Source organism: Emydura macquarii, unplaced genomic scaffold (genome assembly GCF_026122565.2).
Source record: "Emydura macquarii macquarii isolate MOO-44397 ecotype Brisbane River unplaced genomic scaffold, CSIRO-AGI_Emac_v2 contig_2205, whole genome shotgun sequence".
Lineage (NCBI taxonomy): Eukaryota > Metazoa > Chordata > Testudines > Chelidae > Emydura > Emydura macquarii.
Window position 1 is genome coordinate 4,082,533 of NW_027132342.1, and position 23,809 is coordinate 4,106,341.

At 41.1% G+C, this 23,809-nt stretch overlaps 1 protein-coding gene across 1 annotated transcript in view; it reads left to right on the forward strand.

Moving 5' to 3' along the window:
- Positions 1-23,809, forward strand: part of PDE3A (phosphodiesterase 3A) — a 496,440-nt gene that overhangs the window by 344,437 nt on the left and 128,194 nt on the right. The window contains exon 4 of the mRNA XM_067559180.1: positions 22,240-22,290. Coding sequence (XP_067415281.1) covers positions 22,240-22,290 — 51 coding nt within the window. The remainder of the gene's footprint in view (positions 1-22,239; positions 22,291-23,809) is intronic.

Sequence of the window (23,809 nt, forward strand, 5' to 3'; positions counted from 1 at the left end):
CCTTATTAATAAAGGATGTACCGCAGTAGACTGTCAGGGCCAAAAGCCAGCATGCTGTGCTGCAAATACGCTTCCTTCTCAGTGAAACACACACACACACACACACACACACCCCTTCCTTCTTATATCCAAGCAGAAATATAGTCCATTTACCACACAAGCTGCCTCCTCTATCTGGCAATCTTCCTGTATATTTGTCTGGTTTTGCACAATCACTTGGCCCAACCAAGCAAAAAAATGCATGTTATTTACTAGACAAGGAGGGGTTGCTTTCAGGATCCTGAGTACAAAGGGTCAGTCCATCTCAGCCATGTGAGCTACACAGGGTATGTTTGGCTCAAAGTCAATTATAAAAGCAATGTTAAAAGGCTTTCTGCTGATATTGGTGCAAGTGAGATTCCCTTCTGGCATGAAATGCTAGACCTATGACTCCCACACAGCAAAATAAAAACAGCTAGCTGCTTGCCATGTTCTTTGTACATTTTTTTGGTCCCCTCCAACCCTCCCCAAAGAAAGTTGACATTCTACTTCCAACTTCCTCCTCCTAGGAAATTAACTTAGATGGCAATCAAAAGTAAAGACCTCTTCTGGAATTCTGCTCCTGTGTTCTGCCTCATCCCAGCTGCGGAGGATTAAGACAAGATCCTTTAGGATTTGGGTCCCAGTGCAGAGGTGAATCAGTGGACAACAGGGAGCGAGGCACACACATCAATTTCTGAAGAAAGAAGGGACAGGCAGATGTTGTTTGACTCTACGTCACTGGTGCATGGCATACACTTGAAAACTATCTGTGCTTTAAAGGAGTTTTGAGTCTGGGGTCAGTACAGTTTCAATTCACCCCTCTGGTCCAGTCTGTTTTCCAACTTGCAGTGCCTCTCAGTTCAGTGTGTTTTCTTACATGAGAACAGATTTTGGAGGGTTCTAACATACTCAACGTCTGCCAAAAGATTTTAGTAAATGATCGGTGCATGTTTGTGCGGGTATATAGCATATTCTATTAATTGCTTTGAAAATGAGCCTGCTGTTCTCATTTCGTCCACTGCTCTCCATCAGTAGCACCTCCATACTGTGACCCCCCTAGATGCCAGTCATTTGCCCTTGTGTCTCTGCTCTCTCCAAGGCAGTCTTCACTATTCTATGCAAGATAGGCCATTTCTGCCTTGTATACTAGGTCACTCGCTGCCCATCCCTTAGACTGTGGAGGATGAAAGTTCTGTTTCACAAAGGATTTTGAGATCTCCAGATTTGACCTAATTCCAAATTTGAACAAACCCACAAAGTTTCTGAATTCTCCCCAAAGGGAAATTCTGGAGGGGGAGGGAATCATTTCAGGTAGTTCAAAACGTTTTGTTCTGACAACACTGAAATGTTTCAAGTTCACTTTTTGAAAATGAGTATTTATATTTTGATATATGATGTGATACAAAATAAAACTTCAGTAGTTTCAAAACACACAATCGAAATAGGCTGTTTTGACATTAGTGGGACTCTTTTTCCGTTTTCTTTCAAAACAAAACGCTAGCGCAGCCGACCCAGTTTTACAAAGCATTTGGATTTCAAAAGACCTGCGTATTCCAGTGGAGTATGGTTCCGTCAAAGTTTCTCTGACCACCTCTGCCTCTGCATTTCTGCAGGTAAAGTGTTGGCTGCTTTCACTACTGCTGCTCTTTGCATACATGGCATCGGGGAGCAGGCTGTTTCTCGCACAGCCGTTCTATATGGCTCTGATTGGGATGTTGTTCTTACCTGTTACACTAACTGCTAATCAGAATCTTATTTCACTGGCAAAAAACCCTCCCGCTCTACTTGGCAACTAACGCTAGATGTAAGATTAAAATATTTTCTGTGCAATACATTTTTAACGCTCTCTCTCTCTCTCTCTCTCTCTCTTACACACATGAAACAGAGACCCATTTTTCAATCACGAGGCCTACAGTAGATTGGGAGGATTTTTCACAGTAATCTACAATTACAGAAGCAGATATGTGAACGGTGGGAAAGCTATAGGGCACGTTACACGTGCTTTCTGACCTTTGCGACTCACACTGCATGTAGTCTTTCAAGTAGCTACTGAGATAATTTGGGCCCTGAGAGAGTTATTTTTAGAAAACTCTTCCTTTATCTTACTTTTGTTCTTTCATTGTGTTGAGGTAGCTGTTTGTTTGTTTTAGTTTTACCATACCTACCAGTTTGACTGGTGATAAAAATTCAGGACTGAGGTTATCCCATTAAATACTAGCCAGTGCAGTCTCAACCATTCAGCAATTATAACTCAGGCCCTCTAAAATTGCAACATTGGCTTAAAAATCATGAGTTTAAAAATAAAGTTGAGGTTCTTTTTACGTGCTTTCTTCTTTCGGATCCTTTGAGATTCACATTTCTTTCTCCAGTTTGGGAACTTCCTTTTACTTTTAAATGAAAGCTGAGATTTTTATATAGTCACATGGCTCCAGGACCTGGGGCTTTCAGAAAAACACCTAATATTGTAAGACCTGAGATAGATACAATTTTGAGAAATATCAATGCTGCTAATACCATCCACATTAATGAAAAATTATGTGGACATTCTGGCTAATTTATCTTGAGAATTGGGAGTGTTATTGGAAGCTCTAAAAACATCTTGGAAGTGCCTTTCATTTGTCGTTCTGTATAACAACTTTATTTTCACCCTTTGTTTTTGTGCTCATCTGTGAGTTATGGGTTAATGAAAGAGACTAGCTTTCCTGACAGTGCATTGCCAATGTACCCCTAACCTAGAGAATAGTTCAGCATTCATGCCCATTTAATTCATGATTTCACAGCATAGAGTGCCAACAAGACTGTGGTTTGCCGTCCATTGTGAATAGTAGCTTTGTGATAAAGACGTGTCCCATAGGAACTAGATCTGATACTATCAAACTCATTTCACATAGGTCACCAAACAGCAGTCAAGTGGTATGTTTTCTGTCATGGTTGACTTGTGCGTAATTTGAATTGGCAGTTTGGGAAAAATTCTATTACCCCATAGCGAGCCAGACCCCCTAATAACTTTATTAATTTCTCTTTAAAAAGAAATTTGTTTTATTTTTAACTTCATTTTTAAAAAAGCAACAAAGTGACAGTTCTAGGTCAAATGAGATGGTGAGTTACAAAAACTATATTTAGACTACATGTCAAAGATAGGTACGAGGAATTTTCCATTGTTCTTCCCAATGTTCTCAGTTCATAGAGAAATTGTCCCCTGGTACTGCAGAGATTGGTGGCAACCGATCTCCTTGTAGGAAGCACTGTTACCACAAAGGGTATGTCTGCACTGCAATTAAAAACCCGTGGCTGGCCCATGCCCGCTGACTCGGAATAAGAAGCTGTTTAATTGCAGTGTAGACGTTTGGACTCTCCCTGACCGAAGGAAAATCCGCTAAGATTAAAAGTCTTGATTTTTGAAAAATTGGATTGGAAATCTCATAAGAAAAGCCTTTCACACAATATTTTAGCTCCTTTGCTCAGAACAAAATCCAGACAAATGACCAGTAATTGAACAGTTAAAGCCTCAGTTTTTCTGTCTGTAAAATGGAGATAATAGTTCTAAACTTTCTCGCAAGGATCTTGTGAGACTTCCTAATTTTTGGATAATGCTTTGAGGCTAGAATACTAAGTAAGTGATTATTAAGATCCCACATATGTTGATTGGGCCTAGAGAAGCAGAACAGGGCTCAAACCAAGGTATAGAATAACTGTAATTATCGAGGTGTCTGCAGTCTCAGGGATGAGGATAGGTCTGATGTCCATGCACCAGGAAAAATCAAAGGGTGCAGAGTTTTTGATGTTTGCCTTAGTGGGGCCAGGATTTCATCCATGTGGTTCTGTCTTATCCCCAGCCAGGGGATCTACTGACTAGGATTAAGTGATGTGCATTAACTTCTACTGAAGCAGGCCTTGGCTGATTGGAATATAGAAGTAAAATAATATTTCCAGCCAAACCCTTGTGTAAGAGGACAAAATGTACATATTGTGGGGGACACACCGTAACTGAGGAAAGTAGCAACTGAAATTACTTTGGCAACGGTGAGAAGCATGCCTCGGGGACCCCTAATGGGCCGGAGTAAGGAGGAATATACTCTTTCAGCTGGCATCTTGTATAGATTGTTTCATAAAGTAAGTAAAGAAAATATTGTTTTCTTCATCGGTGCTAGCCCAGTTAGGTGATGTATTTGAGCAGTATAGATAAATATTAGATTGTACAGGTTTTAATACAACTAGGTTATTCTAGGCCAGTGGTTCTCCATCTCTTCTATACTGTGACCCCATGTGACAATAACGGGGGTTTTTTGGGACACCCCTGCATCTAGCCATAAAGAAGGGAGAGAGTAGTCCCTACCTGCTGAAACTTGTTTCCAACCCCCAAGTTGAAAACCTGTTCCTTGAGTAACTTGTATTTGTTAGATGTTGGTATGTGATATGTATTTATCCTAGCCATTTCCCTCCCATTTGATCTGTGCTCTAGGATGTTGTTCGACATATTGGTTTGGGACTACAGCACCTCAGAAATAAGATACATCACATGTATCCTTTGGTGCCTTTATGTATAAATAATAGGATTTTGAAACTGTACCATTTATGTGGAAAGTTTCTGATTTTCTTATTAGCAAAGTGTGGGGGGCCAGGAATTCACGACTTTTAATTTTCCTTCTGACACAGACTCCATCTGTGGCTTTGAAGTACAAGTTTTCAAAATTGTCCCCTGATTTGGATGCCTTAGTTTGTCATGCCCATTTCAGACACTTCAGGCCTCATCCATCACAACTCAGTTGTGGGCAAACAACACTTCTGAAACTCGGGCTCAAGGTGTCTCAATTTAGGCATCCAAAAACAGAGTCCATCAAAACCAGCGGTCACTTTTTAAATTGTTTTCCCTAACTTATCTATTCAAGCAACATAAAATCCTTTTTAAGGCTGCCAATGGCCTCCTTTCATCTCACTTCGACTAGATTGTGTCCTGCCCTTGTTGATCTGCCCTCGTGCTCAGGGGCTGACTACATTTGTAGTCCTCATGCTCACCAGATCACAAGGACTATGTGAGGGTAGTAGTACTAGCCACATGAGCATAAATGGAGCCATGTGGTCCCTGCCACATCTCCACAGGGGGCCAGGGCTCTGACAAGCAGGAGAAAGAGTGATGGTGCTGGGTAGCTCTGGAGAGCATAGTGCCCCCTGGAGATTGTACTAGGGTGGTTCAGCCTTTCACTGCCCCCAATGCAAGGAAATGTATATAATCCAACATTTGGACTCTTATCTTTAGAGGCTTTTTGTTTGTAGATTTTAGAGCCTATAAAATAATTCTGAAAACAAAGTTTTTAAATTCATAGTAGTTTGACTGGCAGAGTTTTAAGTTGTGTTAATACTTCAGCCTATGTTTAAAAATAATTTATTTTTAATTTGGCACTAGAAATCTCCACTTAACCCTCTCCTATTTAAAGGAGGGATGCTGATCACCAGGTTTTGGTGTTTTGTTTGGTTTTTCCACCTAATGTGAGCCCTGCATTCATGCCCCTGAAACATGCCTGTTTATATCCAGCATCTGTGCATTCTAGATGGAGTGAAGCACATGTGACAGGAATGTGTGTTTTGGAGTAGGAGTTGGGTGTGAATGAGAAACAGTTGCCTGTTTAGACACCTACTTAGAGATTACTCAGAATCCTGCCTCTTTGCCTTACTGTTTGTTGCTGTCTAGGTTTATCTAAAAGGACGCTGTCAAGACTGGTAAGCCTAAAATTTGACCTATCTTGACAGTGATCCCATATGGATATCTACACTTTCAGTACTTTTCATTGCCAATACAAGTTAGTGATGCCTGTTCCATTTACAAAGTCATTGACCGATTTGTAAATGTTCCTGTAGGGAGAGAAACCTCCCAAGGGCAAAGCAATTGGATGCAATGACAAAAAGTTATCACTGATTTTTGTTTTTTGTTGTATGAAGGGGCTTGCCATTTCCATTCCTTATCGTATTTGAACATTTGTTTTCTTTTTTGCTCCTGTTGTCAGTTTGTGTCGCATGCAGTGAAGGCTGTTGAAAAGTGATATCCTCTGGAAGGCAAGGGGTTTATGTGAGATTCTGCAGGAAATCCAGGAAGCCTGAGTTTACAAGACTTGCCATGGTTCCTTGCACAAAGGCATCTCTTGTAGGTTTGTTGAGGAATCCCTTTTCAGAGATCACTGTATAATGGGGATGTTTATATTAGAATTTATTTTTGGTAGGCAAATCATATTTTTGTTAAAACTCCGAGCATTACTTTGTATTTATCAGAGCTGATTGCTAATAAGACCCCGATGATTGTTTATTATTCTACTTTTCAAACTGTCGGGTAGAGCTGCTGATGCAGAATAACTATACTTTTCGAGACTGTCGCTGCGTAAATTTACAATTTGTCATATTTTCCACACTGGACTTCACAGTTGTGAACAGGAAAAGAATCCAGGATTTTTGGCTCCTACAAGGTGACCTAAAGCACAAGTCTCTGTTACTTTTGGTAATGTGAGGGTTTATAGCCCTTTTAAATTAAGGGAAAAGTAATCTCATTCACAGTTGAGCAGGTCTCTTTTCATCTTGTACAGTGATGTACATTTACATTTAGGTCCCAATCCCAATCTGAAGGGATGTGCTTAATTTTACTGACTGTGAATAGTCCCACCAAAATCAATGGGATTAAACATGTGTATGAGGAATGGCGGTTATAGCCATGATGCATTTTGTTCCAGCAATACCTAGCTATGGTTGAAAATTAACCCTACATCCCCCTGAAAACCACCATCCCTGTTGACACCTATGTTGACAGCGTAAACACATACACTATGGACTGAATTGACAAAAGACAGAACAATCCTTTCATCTTTAGATATATAGTTGCCCCGGATCAGGGTAAGGCCTGACGGTGCAGTAGTATGGGCAAAACATTGAGCAGCTGCTGCTGTCTGCATTGTGCTTGTGCATTGGATAGAGGACTTGAATCTTCAAGCCGACCTAAAACCTTTCACGAACCTAAATTCACCTACATTTCAAACCTCAATTCATATGGAGGGGGAAATCCCAGTGCTGTCCAGCTGTTACATGTACAGTATGGCCAGGATTTTCTCTGTGTGCATTTCAACAGGAAACTAATAAGGTGGTTTTGTCAGTTGTTTTTCTATACCATGTAGGGATAAATAGGAAATATCTAGCTTGCTCCTTAATACACATCCTCTCTGGTCCCAAAAAGTGTTTTGCCCAGGACAGTTGTGGAGGTGGGGCCTCATTGAGGAGGGCGTTAGTGAAACGTGCCACGCTAGAGGAAGATCATTGAACTGATTTAATTAGTTCTGTTTCAGCAGATTCATTTTTGCTCGGGTCACTGCTACATTCATTCACTTGCATTTCCCTTCCACCCCTCAGCAATAGACAAATGCGGGGTGATAATTAATTTGGCAGGATGATCCAGTTTGGGTGGCAGAGAGGCAGGTTTTCCTGGATGAATGATGAAGCATTGCTTGTTGAACTTAAAGTGAATAGACTGAAGTAAAAAGCAGTCAGTCTAAAATCCTCCCCTCTTCCCAAGACTGTGTTTAAACAGAACATGCTTTGAATTTTGACATTGATGCTTCGTAGTAATCTACCAGACAATACAGTGTAATTCTAGGACTTCCAGTAGATGGGATCTATCACCTGAAACTCAAGGCCAGCCTTGTGAATTGTGAGGACTCAAGATATAGGGTACGAATGACAGAATCTGCTTTTTTTTGCTTTTTTAAAAAAAATTCTTTCTCTGTTGGGGTGAAATGATTACTGACCTGGTGAAACTGCTTCCCTTTAGAGGCCAACCTTCAAAGATCACTTAACTTTTAGAAGATGGAGCCTCACTGCTCTAATTTCTCTTTCTGGAACTGTAGTATGACCTACTAGTGGATACTCAGTGGATTAACTTTAGCCTTTCATGGAGAGACTCCTTAGATGCATCAGGGTTTGCTACTAGTTAAGCCACCCCTCTCTGATTAAACATGTCACTGGGACCTATGTGCTCTTTTTCATTTGTTTTGTTGCTCCCATCCTCCTCACCACCTGTCAATTTCCTACTAGGGTGGTATACTTAGACTAGTCAACACCCCAATCTACTTGGCAATTTTGGTTAACAAGCTCATTTTAAAGATGCAAAGAAAATCTTCCTCACTAGAAGCTCATTATATGTACAATACCTAATATAGTAGTGTGACAGAGAATCTAGATTCTTTAGTGTTAAATTTTGCTTCATTAAATCACAAACGTTCCTTAGGGTGCTGACATTTAACATAATCTAACAGAAGAACGCACAATTGCATCCACTGAACCGAGGATAAATTATGTTTCTGTTTTGGACTCACCATTGTATTGCTCCACTGTATTTCAACCCCATCTCTGAACGTCAGGGAAACATTCATCCTGAAGCTAGCTGTTCCCATAATCCAAGGGTTTTACGTGTCACGTCAATCAGATATCAGACGGCCCTGTTAGAAAGGTCTAGGTAGATTTTATTTTTATTTATTTTATTTTTTCATTTTATCATTTGCCCACAAGTGCATACACTACTGAAAAATACCAGGTTTGTTAAACATCCTGAAATTTGTTTATTATGAAACCTTCCTTTTATATTGCCTTAGCTTCTGGTATGCATTGGAAACACTTACAAATTTTTGTTTTCCTGTCCTCCTCCTAAGTGAATTTTAGATCCTGTGAAAATTGCTGGATTGATAGCCCTGGACAATAATGTCCTGTATTTATGCAAAGAGGAAGTACAACATAGATGGAGGCAAGGCACACTTTCCTTTGCTGTCCTGCCAATGTGGATCAGTCTGTTCCTAGAAAAACTGCTTCTAAAGGTTTAAATGACCTCCAGGCCCATTCAGTCATAAACTTTTCTTCTAGGCCAAAATCCAAAATATTTTAAATTGCCCTTAATATGAATTTTCATTTTCTGGTTTAGTAATGCAGGTGGATCAGCCAAATTACTTAGGACTGAAGTCTTTTTCATAGACTTTAGTGAGCTTTGGATCAGGCTCTCAGTTATTATCCAGTAAAGGCAATGTTCTGTTTTCAAAATACCTGGTTCATATAAGGCATATAGACCCTCTCACGTGATACTGGAAAATGTGAGTACCTCAAGAGAACATTGCTGTTTGGGGTCAGTGTAAAATAATGGACTGCAAAATGCTGTGTTCTGAGTGGAGATCACTTGTGTGCTAGAGAGAGAACCCTTATGCCGCTTGCAGTACACAAAGCAGGACAGATTTCTTCTTGTAGGAGAAAAGTGTTTAGATTCATTCCTACACTAAATTACTGAATATTCTTTTGAACAGTATGTTGAGATGCGCCAGCAGCAGTCTGTTCAGTTCAGTACTAGGACTGCAGTGCTCTGTTGGTATGTAGTTAATGATTCCCCATGGAAAAGCAAAAATATATAAATAAGCCTATATGATTCTTGTCTCTTTCCAGGAAGCTAATGCACAAAAAATGGACTTGAATGTGTACGTTTGATCTGCAGTGACTAAATGCATCTACTTTGAATAGGGTTTTGAAGTACGGTAGATGCTTGTTTGCAGCAACACACTGTAAGAGCAACTGCTGCTTATGAGCAACATTTCACCTGGGACCACTTTCCCTACCGTGAATTGTCCACTCGGTAAGCGCAACACAGCCGCAGCGTAAGAGCAATATTTGTGCCGTTGTGATGTCACATTCAGGGGTGGAACTGGTGGGCATGTAGGGGTGCTACCCCTCTTCCCCCCCCCCCCCCCCAACTGCATCTTTCCTCTCTCCTCCCAACTCCGGCCCTTTCGCACAGCTCCAGGGCACACAGCCCCCTCCACTTGCTCTGCCTGACAGAGCCTGTGTGGAGAGCATGGTGGGAGGGTCTGGAAGAGGGATATTTTGGGGCCGGAGGGAAACTGGGATCAGGGGTGCAGCAGAAGGGATTCCTCCTCCCTTCCTCAGCATCTGCTTTGCAGGCAGCAGGGGTGGGGAGTATGGGAATCCCCCCATACACTGAGCTGTCCCCTCCATCTCCGTTGCTGGAGGCAGGGTGTGGGTGTGCTGTTTTGCAGTTGGGGGGTCAGGGGATCCCCCTCCCTAGTGCACTGACCTGTCCCTTCCCCTCCTCCTGTTTCTGCTGTTTCTGCTAGGAGCCCTCCCCTTCCACTTCAGGCTGCCTACGGTGCCCTCCCCAGCCATCCATCCCTCACCAGGGTGGAGCATGAAGCTGCCAGGGGGAGCATCCTCCCCCTGTCCCCAGCAGCCAGCTTCAATCAGCCATTTTGCCGACTGGGGGCAAAGTAACTGCCCCACCCTTTCCAGTCACCTTTAACTCTCATATGCCTCTGGCCAGACGACGCTCCCCCTTACAGCAACAGCCATTTAAGAGCAACATAGGAAAGGGGCACTGATATGTTGCTACTAACGAGCATCTAGTGTAGTAATTTTTTCCTTTTCTTCCATTCTACTTCTGCATCTTTACCAGCTCATTATTGTGCATCCTTTCCTTCAGTTATGAGACGTGACATTGTTTCATTGCCATGGTCTTCCCCTACAGAAGAGCCTTCCCAGTGTCAGTTACCCTCAGCTCATTACACTCCCATCACAACTATTTTCATATCAGGAAAGGTTGCTCTCAATCCTTTTGTCTTGGCCTGGCAACGTAGACTTTTTCTCCCTACGTTGTGGTAATAACAGCCATGCAAAGCATGGAATGGTGGACAGTGGAATCTTTAGATGAATGCTTTGATTTAAAAAAAAAAAAAAAAGGTTGAAAACGCATCCACTGGAAATCAGTTTAAGGGATTTGGAAACCCTCTAGCAGTGTCTTGTTACGTGAAATCTTTTCCACATCGGCAAATGTCTTTTTGACTCTATACCATTGGAGTCACTAAGAATTAAGTGAGAGCAGGTGAATGCTTCACCAAAAATCTATTCTCTTCATTTTTTTTAATGAAACCTATTTACTGTAGAAAGTTAACCATGCTTGTTTCAAGTCAACGTATTGATCAATGGATGCATAATTGTTCCTCCATAAGCTAGACTGCTGTCAGTTCCAATTTGCCTTACTATATATCTATATTTCCTCTTGTCCTCATGCAGCGAAGCCAGAATTTTTACAAAAGTCAAACACTGTTTGGTCTGGAAATATTATGAAAGTTCATATGCAACCATGAGAGAAGTTCTCAGAAGTGTAATCTTTTTTTGCCTCCTCTTCCAGAACCAGATATTATCCTATTCCTGTTATTCCTTTGGAATGGAGTCTGTGGTCGTGTCCTTCAGACAGTTTCTTCACCATTAATACAGGAACTTTTTGTTATTTCCTTTTATGTTGTTCACATGTGCTGCAGCACCAACCTGCATCTCATTTATTTTTACTTGTTGATAGTTTTACTTTCAATGTTTCCTGCTGCCCGGTATCCTGTTAACTAACTGCTTTAAAGCTTCTTATATTTTGCTTGCTTTGCACACCGTCTTGTGTTAATGTGATTAGTTGCTTGACTATGGCATACCCATGATCTAGACCGTGACAGTTCACGAATCACCTCATAGAATCTGACTGAGTAGCTTCTAGTTTTCTTATGATACCAGCTTCATAGTGCTTATTTAGCTAGATAGTCATTCAGCATTTGTTCTACAGGGAAAAATCTCCATGCAGTCACTCTCCAGGCTGCTACTACTGCCTTACAGCCCTGCCAATTAAACCTTAAACATGGAATAGTACTGTGTTTCTCAGACTATCTCAAATCATTTTGTAGCCTCTCTCCTTTTTCAAAATTGCCTCCATCTCTAGCTGTCAGCCAGCAGCCCTTGAACTTTTGAAAAATCCTTATTGGACCAAGATGTGGCTAAAAGGCATCTCTTCTTGCAGGTCTCAAAACCGAAGCTGACCTTTGTGAATTGCAGGACTGTAAGATGATGTGAGAGAGTGGGTACAGAGTTGTCGCCCGTCTAGTCCCACTGCCAAAGGGCTAGATCAGCAAGCACGTGAGCTGCAAGTTTGTACAAAGCCCCAAATAGTTGCTTGCCTTTTCTTGTCCTTAAAGCTTGCCCTACTTAGAGTCTGGGGGTTTGTGACTGGTTGTCTGAAAAGGTTTGTTTTTCATATGTTAGAGCATACCAGTATAAAAAGGAATTTTTTCTTTACAGTAAAAGAAACTGATATAAACAGCACACATAATACTCTGTTAGTGAAATGATTATCTGGGTCAAATGAATACACACCATAGGGGGCAACATTCATTGTACACCATTATTATGTTGTATAAAAATACTTTTCATCTCTTCATATCAATCTACTAGTCTTCTGAGCAAAGGCCGGAAGGAGGCGGTGTCCTCATTTTACAGATGGGGAAACTCAAATATGTTCAGGCTGTTCATTGGTTAAGATCAAAACATGGGGCTTCTTCCCACATGTAGTGATTACATCCCCATATCCAGACATACTGAATACTAACTTCCCAAATTAGAGAGAGCTCAAATTATGAGCTACTTCTACAACCACTGGCCATTTGCCAGACAAAAATCTTCATAATTTTGTAGCTGCTAGCTGTCCATTACTTTCTTCTGGGCTTTAAAAAAAAAAAAAAAAAAAAGCACTTCACATGCTTCCCAAATCCCATATACAGATTCTCAAAAGTTCAGGACATATTATCCATGGGGAAAAATAATCTACCAGAGAACACAGAAGGCAGGAGAGTAATTGAGTATCTGGCTCACATTTACAGAATATTCAGAGAGGCTGTTCTGTAGCATTTTAGCTTATTTCATTTGTACTTATTTTTCATTTATTTGTTAGGGAACAACAAGAATCTGATTTATGTCTACTGTGATAGAAACATGAGTCCAATTCTGATCTATGTTTTCTTATCCAAAGGATGAAAATGATGTATTTTCTGTATAGCCTAAGCAACTGTATTAAGGTTATATCCTCTCTCTCTCCCCCGCTTGGACTTGATGCTAAGCCCATCAAATAGACAGACACCTATTTACCTCAGTGGGCTTTGGATTATTTTACCATTCTTCTCTTCTGTGCCTGTTTTATGTAACCTGTAAAGACACCCAACAAGTGTAATTTTTTCCTTCCATTCATCCATCAATTCATCCATACTCATAATATACAAAATAAAAAGGCCAGAATAATAGATCCCTGTGGAATAGACATAGAACCTATGAAAAGGGCATAGCTGTTAACAAGAAAGCCTCCCTTTTTTTGTCAGAATCCTCCTTCCATGCTATAGACTGATTTACAGTCTTCTATGAAACACTACATTTACTATTCTTTATTGGTGTTCAGAAGTACTTAATACCAAAGCAACTCCTCATTTTCTCAGATAAAGCTCCATCAGGATGTAAGATTTGCTGCTTAAATAAACTAACTTGCACATTCAAAGTGCTGCATTAAGCCATTTCTGTGGGCACCCGCTCCCTTCCTAAAAACGTAAGTGAAACACCTACCCTTTTTGCACATACAAAGAGTGCCCACGTTATGCAGATCCTCATAATATGAGTGCTCCTGTTTTTCCATGTTTTGGTCAGCAGTGACATAGTCAACAATATCCACAGTATTGCCTATCCCAGGTATTCAAAAATCATCAGGCCTAAGAAAATCATGACATTTAAAAAAAAAAAAAACAAAAACCCAACACATTTTGGGTTCTTTTTCTTTGCTTTCTGGTTTTTGATGTTTGGGTTAAACTGGGTCACCTTTACAAGCTTTTCTTTCTACCTCCATAAGGACTAGAAATGTGGAATGTGTTTTTGAATAAAAACTGAGATCCTCACCTAATCATATGCCTCAGGAAACTGGGACTTCAAGAAAAACATCAAATATCCCAAAACTCGCATTAACATTGTGAGCATTGGTAATGCTGTATTCACATTTAAATTTTGGGATGAATCAATGTTAATATCCTTTAAGATGAATAGAAGCAAATGATACCTGTTCTATCAGGCTTTTTACAGACTTTGTCAAGCATCACTTCGTTGGTGTACGTCTGGGTAACATTTTGAATATTTTCTTCACAACCATAAGAGTTAGAGACTTAATTCATTTTAACAATGAAATTTCAAATTCCAGAGAGTAAGATAGCAGTCTTCATAAAAGAAGTATCAGCCTACAGAGTCACGGTGATTGGCTCAGTTTTACCTATAATTCTAAATTTCTCTTTTCTTTTAATATTTTATTTAGTTTGGTAAAGAGTTTTGTGGTAATTTGCATGAAAGATACAATACAAATATCCACTCCTCTTTTAGTGTGGGAGGTGTTTGATCAGAATGGCAGAGGACTAACAATGCTCTCAAATCCTGTTTAGAGGGAGGGCATGCCCATTCTTGGGCATCCGAATCCTTCTCCTTTATCTTTCCTCCTGCCCAGAATGCACTTACCCCCTGCCCATGCATGATCCCCAAGCTGGGGAAAGTGGAGCACGGTATTCACTTCCCCTGGGCACCCATTGGTCAGTTGGCTCTAGTAAACTCTTCCCACTATGTGATCAAGCATTCCTGAGCATATGGAACGGTCACTGGCTGTCGAAAGCTGCTGTGCCCTATAGATGGTAATTGTAAGAGCTGGATTTTCAGGTTTGCTGTGGGTCTGACCTTTTCGGTTCTGGAAGGGATTTTTCCTTTGGGCAAGATTTGCAATGTATGTAGTGGGGTGTGTTTTGCCTTCCTCACAGCATCCTGGAGGCTTGGTAGGTGAGGATAATAAAGAAAGGGGATAGTATTTTAAGGAAAGGAAAGAGGGATAGAGGAAGGGATAATAAATGTCAAATATTGCCACAGTTTGCAGCCAGAGTCCAAGGTTGGTAATAGATTTTGATGGTTCAGTTCCTGCAATAAACCTGGCCTAAGATCCAGAAGGGATGAATCAAAGATGTTAGCCTGTGGAGATCTTAAGTCTTCGCAAACTGAGCTCCCTCCATCTGTACTCTCATTCCCTTTCACTGCAGAAGGGTGCTGGGATTCAGCAATGGACTCAACTGTTCATTAAGTGACAGGGGTTTGACCAACCCACAATCTTTAGGTGTATGGATTGAGGTAATTGTAATGGATTGAGGTAATCTACTCACCTGGAGACAATTAATGCTTGGCAATTTTGGGGGGGAAGGAGTGGGCAGGGAATAAGCTCACGTTTTGTTGTTAAAGTTGCATCCTGCCACTTAAAATCCATTCTCATATCTGTGTCTTCTTTCTCGTGTGTGTCCTGATCCAATAAAGCTGTGTCTCCTTCACTCGTAATTTCAAAAGATTGAGAATAGACTCGTCTGGACTTGGTGTCTTTCTGACTATGGTATTTTAAAAAATATTTAATTTTCTTCATCTCCTGATTTCTGTTAAACTTGAAGAAATAATGAATTTCAAGGAGTCTAATAATCTGGCATATATGCTTTGCTGGTTTTCTATGTGTTGTGCTCTAACACTCACTGATTACTCATTGAAAGGAAATCTTTTCAAGCTTTGGAATTTACCTAACAAAGTGTGGCTTGCGGAGGTAAACAGTGCGTAACCACTAGAAAATTGTGTTGTGCTTGCAGAGGTTATGTGGAAGGTTGTGTTACAGCTACTGTATTTGTGTGTTCTTATAAACTCAAAGCTCTTGAACAAGAGTGCTTTTTTCCCCCCTCTTTCATGTGCAATGGACCACTGCAGATGTGAACAAGAATGTTATAGATTGACAGCAAAAAGTTGCTATTCTGTATTTTAATGAAGAACTAAACTTTAATGCAAACCAGGTTTCTGTAGGTTATAAAAGAAAAAATGTTGACTCTGTAGGCACAACTTCTAAGAATGTAAGTTTATTGCTGTGCTTGAAAACAGTCTGGAATTGTAGAAGGGTCTCCTTGTCCAGGAATTCTTATTTCATGACAGCAGGGTACACCACGGTGTTAATTCAGTAAAGTGTGCTAATGCTCGGGATGCAGTGTAAGAACAATGTTTGCTAAATTTGCCTTGCATTAGCAGCAGCAAAAAAACAAATATGCCAGACTTCATGAAGACACATTTGTTGAGAAATGAAATAAAAGGAAATGAAAAGCATATGGGTTCTCTAGTTTGCTACTATGAGCTATCGTAGTTTGCTAATAAAATTGGTGCCAAATTCATTCTGGCATAAGCAGGAGTAATTCCAATGTTTTCAATGAACTCATGGCTACTTACTCCCCCTGTGAATTTGGCCCCTCTTCAGTAAACAACTTTAATGGTTACATTATGAGAGAGTAAAAAGAAAACCAAACACTAGCTATTGTAATGAACCAGCTGGGTTCTTATTCAGCACAGTGTAAACTTGTCAGTGTTACCTCCAGTTTGCAAAGGACTCAATAATCCCTCCAGCGCATGAAAAGGAATGCTACCAGAGATCATGGGAGTTACCTGGGTCAGGAGAAAGTGGGGGGCTTCCTATGAACAGGAGCAGCGGGCCAGAGTACTGGCTGCAGAGAGAAGGCAAACAGTTTGAGCTGGGACGGAAGTGCTGAAAGGGGCCAGTGATTCCTGGCTAGGTGCCAGTGGTGACCATGGCTGACGGATAGCCAGGATTGGCTGTGGACAAGCCTCAAAAAAAGGCGCTGGACAAAAGGACTGGACTGAGGACGGGGGTTCTGCAGATCTGTGCATGTTTGCCTGCGTGAGAGGAGTGGCCTGGAGTGACTACCCCTAGCACAGTGGCCTCTTGCTGGTGGCTGCATTGACAATTTTTCCGGATATACTCCGTTAACGTTAGGAGAATCAGATAAACATGCACATACACATGTCCAAATAATAAGTTCTGGGTTTTGATTCATCAATTGTGTGGATCAGAATATTAGCAAAAGTTCAGGAGCTCTTTGAATGGAAAGGCTGCCTCACTTGCCCCACTCACCTTTCAGGTGAGAAAGGTGAGTGCGGTGCATGAAGAACTGAAGCTCCTGCCAGGTGGCTGGAGGGAGCTGCTTGTTCTTCCCTGCAGAGCAGCCAGTCTGACTACGTGTGCAGCAACTGCCCTGAGCCACCTGGCAGGAGGCAGGGAGGGGACTGCTTTGGGGGGAAGAACTGCAGCTTAGAGGGGACTGCTGGGGGTCACTTGCACGGTTGCAGGGAGGGGGGGATGAGTGGGTGAATGCAAGGACCCTGGAGGCAATCCAGCGGCTGGCAGTGAGGGAGGGAGGGAGGAAAGAAGGAGCGGTGGGTGCCGGAAAGGCAGGGAGGGAAGGGGGGTGGAAGTTGGGACCCAAAGGCATTGGCGTGGCCGGCGGGTGGGGTGGTAATGGTGGTGAGTGGATGAATTCAAGGAAGGAGGCGGACCCTGGAGGCAATCAAGCGGCTCCGGCTGGCAGGGAAGAAAGAGGGGTGGATGTCAGGAAGGGAAGGAGGTGGGAGTCTACACCCCAGCCACTGATACAGCTGGGGGTACAGGGGTGGATGTTGGGAAGGCAGGGAGGGAAGAGAGTGAGAGGCGGGACCCGGTGAACTGGCGGGTAGCCAGTGGCCAGCAGGGATGGGTGCAGACCCCAAGACAGACATGCAGGGGGGGGGGGGTCACTTACCTTGGCACTGCAGTCCGGCTGTAGAAGGTGCTTCTGGGAGGGCCAGGGGATATTCACCCTTCTGGGGCTGCTCCTAACAAGTCCCCGCTTGTGGTCAGGTGAAACCTGGCAGGGCCAGGTGGATCCTTTCCCCTACCTCCCAGTTGCTCGTGGCCGCACAGAAACCCCCTGGTGGCCGCATTTGAGAACCGTTGCCCTAGCACTAGGCTGGAAGAGCCCCACTTTTGTATTCTGGTACTGAGCTGCCCTTAGGGTGTGGATTGGGAACCTTTGTATGTTGTGTTTCTCTTTTAATTTGGCAACGTTAAAGCAGTTGTGCCTAGGGCAATTGCACTGTTCATTTTTGACCACCCAAGTAAAGCAATCCTTTTGTTATTTATCAGACTCTGAATATTTGTGGGAGCCCACCAAGGGCTAGAAGTTGAAGGATCTAGCTCTGGGAGTGCCTACAGTGCATGCCTCAGAACTATGGGACACTCCTCGTGCTCCAAGGTTTAGGGAATTAGTGTATGAAGCACTTTCAGCCACTCTCTGTTTGGATCAGTTACACTGGGTTTTTTTCCCCTCTATGCATACAGAAATGTCTATTTTTCTTTTGAAGTTTGTTGATAGAGGGTTGCAGATAAAGGAACCTCTCACCATATTTATGAAAATGCCAGATCTCCACTCTATTTCGAATCACATCAGCCTCGTAAACTGAAGCCCCAGCCCTGCAAAGACTTATGAACATGTTTAACTTTAGGCACTTAAAGGTGCAGTTCGGTTGTTTTCACTGAGACCATTCACAGTGTCTAGAAGTTAAGCAAGTGCATAAGTCTTTGCAGGCTTGAGACACAAAATACTTTATACCTTAAAATCATAAGTAGCAAAAAGGGAGATCAACTAAAAGGTGCAGAAGAGGTATGGTTTCAGGTGAGATTTAAAAATAGATGGGCCACGGAGGAGGAAGAGACACTCAGGAAGGCTGTTCCAGACACAAGGAGCTGCAGCGGAGAGGGCTCTTGCACCACCAGCTGCAAAATTGTGAGATGGGACAAAGAAGAAACCAGGACAAAAGAGGCCAATGTGAGGAAAGTAGAGGGAACAGGAGAGGGGTGTGGAGAGAACAGGGTCTGTGCAGCACGAAAGTTTAAAATAAGTCAGTGGAGTTTGTTAGAAACAAGAAGGGCAATTTCATCATGGAACATGAAAAGAATGGGAAGCCATTGGAAATGTTTGAGGACAAGGGTAAATTGACAAATTTCTCATCCATTTCAGAAAGCAGGCAGTTTGTTTCCATATGTGGTGGATTGTGGTCGGTTGACTGAAGGCAATAGACTAGAGAGTTGCAATGGTCAAGGAGTTGAAGGTATATAGATGAGGGTTTCACCAGAGGTAGTGTTGAGGAACAATATCTTGGGTTGATAATCTCTTTTGCGCTTTTAAAATATCAGTTATTCATTGAGATATCAACATCCAGGCTCTTATTTAATGCAGTAATAAACAAGCATAACAATATGGAGCAACAAATGGTGAAAATTGGCACCTCAGGCATTTTCAGCAACACAGTAAGTGGAACAGAAATGTATTTTCAATAAAACTAGGGAGTCAGCAGAAAGGTTATCAGTTACACATTGTTTCTAATTCTTTCTCTGTGCAAGTGGATGTTGTCTGAATTGCACCCCAGAACGTGAGCAGAGAGAGGTTGTGTCACTGCTCATCCTGAAACCTTGAGCGCCTTATAATGCTTGGTTGCTCCCTGTCTGAATGCTCCCAGCTAGCATAGAAGTATGCACTGATTGTCCATGTGATAAGCAGCCCTGGTTCTACAATTCTGACTCCAGCAGCCTAGTTGTTTACACTATAGTCTTGGTTACTAGCCAAGTGACCCCTAATACAGCCCTAGTCCTGAATTTTCCCAAAACCATGTGCTCTGAGTTGTCCAGCCCTCTGCTGGAACAATCAGAGGAGTAATAAGGTTCATTGCTCATTTAAAGAGACAAAAGCACAACAGCTTGTTGCTTTAACTTGCATTAATATCACTTCAAGTCATGCACAGTACAGGGCTGATATAGAATAAAAGTGAAACAAGTTTATTAATTCAGAAAGAGAGGTTTTAAGTGAGTTAAGCATAAGGGATAAAGTCAGACATAAAAATAAAAAACGCTTTTAAGTGTCTAAGACTTAACAAAACTGCAGTCTTAGTTCAAGGTAGAATTCTTACTGCATCTCCTTCCAGCAAGATGGCTGACCATTCCCATGGTCAAGATCTCTCACAAAGTACAAAGTGAAAGGTAACTTGAAGATTCTTTATCCTCTTTTATAGTTCACTGAACTTGTGTAATGTATTCTTATCAAAGTTCCATGCTGCTATTGTGAGAAAAGATGTCATGGAGTCTGCTGGTTTTTTCCTCACTGGTGCTTTTTATAACACAAATTGAACTGTCCCTGCAGTCTCTGATATGCTAATAAATAGCCACTTGACTGAGGTTGCCAATTGTCTGTGATTCCACTTATATCGGGCATTGGCCTTTCCTTTGACTGGAAAAAACCTGTTTACCACTCCCAGTATTTGTCTGGTTCAAACACATTTTAGTAATGTCATACAGAGGGAATTCAGTGTTAACACATGTATTTTACAATAATATTAATAACCAGTGTGGTATTAGCTTTCATATGATACCTCAAGGCTTATTTTGTACAAATGTTTCTGCAATAGTGTGTAGGGTGTGAATAAAGGGGTGCATACGATCATGGATGTTTAGAAGACTTTGTACCTTTCTACCTTTTTCTGACCTATAGATGCTTACTATCATTTATTAGATGACTGTTCAAAAAGTACTAGGTGCTGTACAATCGGAGAGGAAGCCTGAAGAGCTATAGGCTAAAATCATATAAATAGAGGGAGGGGAAAGGGATGCAATCTACAAACATTTTTTTTACCTATGTATATTCAATTTTTCTCCTGCTTTTTTCTTCCTCCCCAGTTGCTCTTACATCTAGCCACTGTTAGTTGTTTGTTTTATTTGTGTGTTCAGTTTAAGATTTTTTGCATTTCATATAGAAACTGCCCTTCTTAGCTACCTAGCCTGCATGTCTGCCCAGCAGTCGTGGAACTCTTGCCACTCCCCTCTTCTTCAGGCGAATGCCTTCAAAGAACACTTTCTCCTTCTCAATCATGATCATCTAATAACTAGAGTCTAGCTTTTACCAAAAGGGTCAAGATGGGGTCAGATCTTGCAATTTATATTGTTTCTGATTTTGGAGCAGTCATCTGTATGAATGTTTTATCTCAAATTGTGGGGAGAAGTAATTATAAAAGAACTCCTAGATATGATGGAGGGGGAGGGGCCATGAAGGAAGGGACACAAAGGAACAATTGAGACAGATAAGAGTGTGTGTGTGTGTGTGTGTGTGTGTGGTTTTTTCCTTCTTTTAAAAAGCAGCTTTAATGCTTTTTATCTTGTGATTAGAGTTTCCAGTGCACATACAACAAGAAGCATGGACTGTAAAATTCAGTTATGTTAGTGCGGAACCAGTTGCCTGCGTTCTGATTGTACCATCTTTCCCTTTGGGAAGGTACGTAGACGGAGAAATTGGGAAGTGAATAAAAAAAGCAAGAAAAGGAATTTGGGAGTAATTAGTAATGAGTCCACCCACTTTATAGTCATCCTCATATGTTCATGTTGTTACTATATTTGAAAAAAATTATGCTTGTATGAGTAGCAAAGACTAATTGCTCCTTTTTTCTTAGTCTTTGCCTGTTTTATGCTCGTAGACAGTATACAAGGCAGCCCATTTGGAAGGGTCTACCCCAATGTCCCCCTCATCGTTAGATTAGCAATTTAGATGTCAGGTGCCACCTGCAGAGGTTATGAAAGGTAGTAGCAACATATCAAATATAACTTTCTTACTCAAACCATGTATGTGTGTTTTTGTGTGTCCAGATATAAGCACACAATTTTAAAGACTGCCAGAGGAAATGCAGAAGGCCAAATGCTATCCTGAGGGATGCTCGTACAACCCCATGTAACTCAATACAATCCCATGTCTGGTGGCTGCTCCTACGTCATTGCAGTCCCATGAAAAGTAACTTGTGTGTATGTAACTGAGGGTAGAATTTGGCCTACAGAAAATAAGATCAGCATGAACAGTATTACTTTAGCAATTGTGTGCCTCCAGAAATCTTAGTTTTAATGAAGGATTATGTTAAAAAAACACTGACCTCATCTCACGTTCCACAAATGACTTTGACTTTTTTCTCCAATGTCGTGGAGTGATTTTAACTTATTTCCCCTCAGAGACAGTACCCTTTACACTTGATGTAAGATGTACATTTTGTCAAAAGTCAGCTCTTCTTGATAATCCAGTTGTTGGTGTAGCAGTCTCCCTCTTGCCCAGGCCATATTGAACGTCTGGCCCTAATCTTAATCAGCATGAGTGGGAATTTTACCAACACAAGCACAATCTATTTTGCCTGCATAAGAGCAGGTGTGATCTGGTCCTAACAATTTTACGGATGCAAAATCAAAGTAATAAGCACAGCTTATTTTTTTAACAAAAAGGAATAATTGCTAAAATGTATATTAATTAAACAGGAAAAAAAAATAAGCACACGAAATTTAAAAAAAAAACTATATAAAATACCAAAGAACATGAATCTTTCATTTATAACAGATCAGCATAACCTATCACCATAAACTTTGTTTTCTTCTCTTTTTAGCTCATGGGGCATTCTGAGTGGGATCACAAACGAGGACCCAGAGGATCACAGGTCAGTTACAGTTACGCCTGGATTTTTCTCTCCCTGTTCTCTGGTAATTTGGGTTTGGGTGCTTGTTTTTCTGAAGTATGTTACTTTGTCTTCTGAGCTTGTCCTGGAAAGGGTGGAATTGAAGAAAATCAGTAACAATGTATGCTACTGTTTAGTATTAAAAGGGAAAATTAAAGGCTAAATCCTGTAAACGTGTGTTGAGTAGGTTATTCAAGCGAGTAGTCCTGTTGAAGCCAAAAGGACTGTTCACATGAGTAAACTTACTTATGTGCACATTTGAAAGGAAGACCCAGAAAGAAAGTGTAAAATGGTGACAACTTTGATTTAATAGCATTCATGTTCAAACTGGAATAGTCAGAGAACATTCCTTCATTGGCAGCAGGGTGGATTAGATGTGTTGACGTGTCTTTTCTAACTCCAGTGTGTCTAAATCAGAATATTAAGATTGTAACTCTGCATTTTCAAATAATGTAGATAATTATATTTTTTTCTATGAGCATATAAAATACCATTTATAAAGCTCTGTAGTATTCCCCTACATTACAATGATAAACAGAATTGATGGTGACATAGAATTTTATGGCAGATGTTCATAGCCCCTTCTTTTATCTTGACTCATTGTAAAGGCAAAGAAATAACAGCAGTTTTGATAATAGGGTCATGCTGCTAATTAAAAACATATATATAGAAACCAAGTCATAGGGCTATGCTTCAGAGGAGACATAGCAACCAGTCTGATGATCAAGAGATTTCCTGTAAGGGCAAAGCACTCTGGTGTTGAAATTATTTGAGTAAATTACTAAAACCACCACACTTCATATCTTCTTTTCATTATTCTGTTACATGAAAGATCATTGTACAAATACTAAGGCCCAAGCCCAAACCCACTTCATAGAAGTTCTGCCCCTAAGAAACTGCCTGCTACTTATTATCTTTGTTGGGGTGTGGCAATTGGTGTGGTGAATAGGGATGTCAAACCTTCTCCTCCAAAAATTGCTGAAACATCAGCCTTTTAAATGAGAGACAGTTCTGTTTATGATTGTGTGTGTTTATATATATATATATCATGGAGGGTAAAGTTTACCTCTTAGATCTTCCCAGTGGATCAGGACTTTAATTATCTGCTCTGCCTAAACTGGCAAAAAATTGGAATTTAGATCCCCTGACTGAATCAAATAGGATAATCTTGTTCTAACACAGTAACCCAAAGAAACGTAAGTCAAGAAAGTCAAAGTCATGACTCACTGATATTCTGTCCTAAGCCTGCACTATGGCCTACATTTTCAGAAGTGTCTACTGATTCAGTACCCAACATAGGACACTTTAAATGGGCCTGAAGTTTCTGGAGGCAGAGTTCAGTGTTTTCTGAAAATCAGTCCCCTTTAAAGATGTCTTAAGTTTGGAAACCAAAATTTGACACACTTAAAATCACTAGACTCTTTTGAAAATGTAGAGAGATATATTTATAGTGTTAATTAAGTGCTTCAATTCCAGAAGAAAAGGCCATTACTTAAGGCAG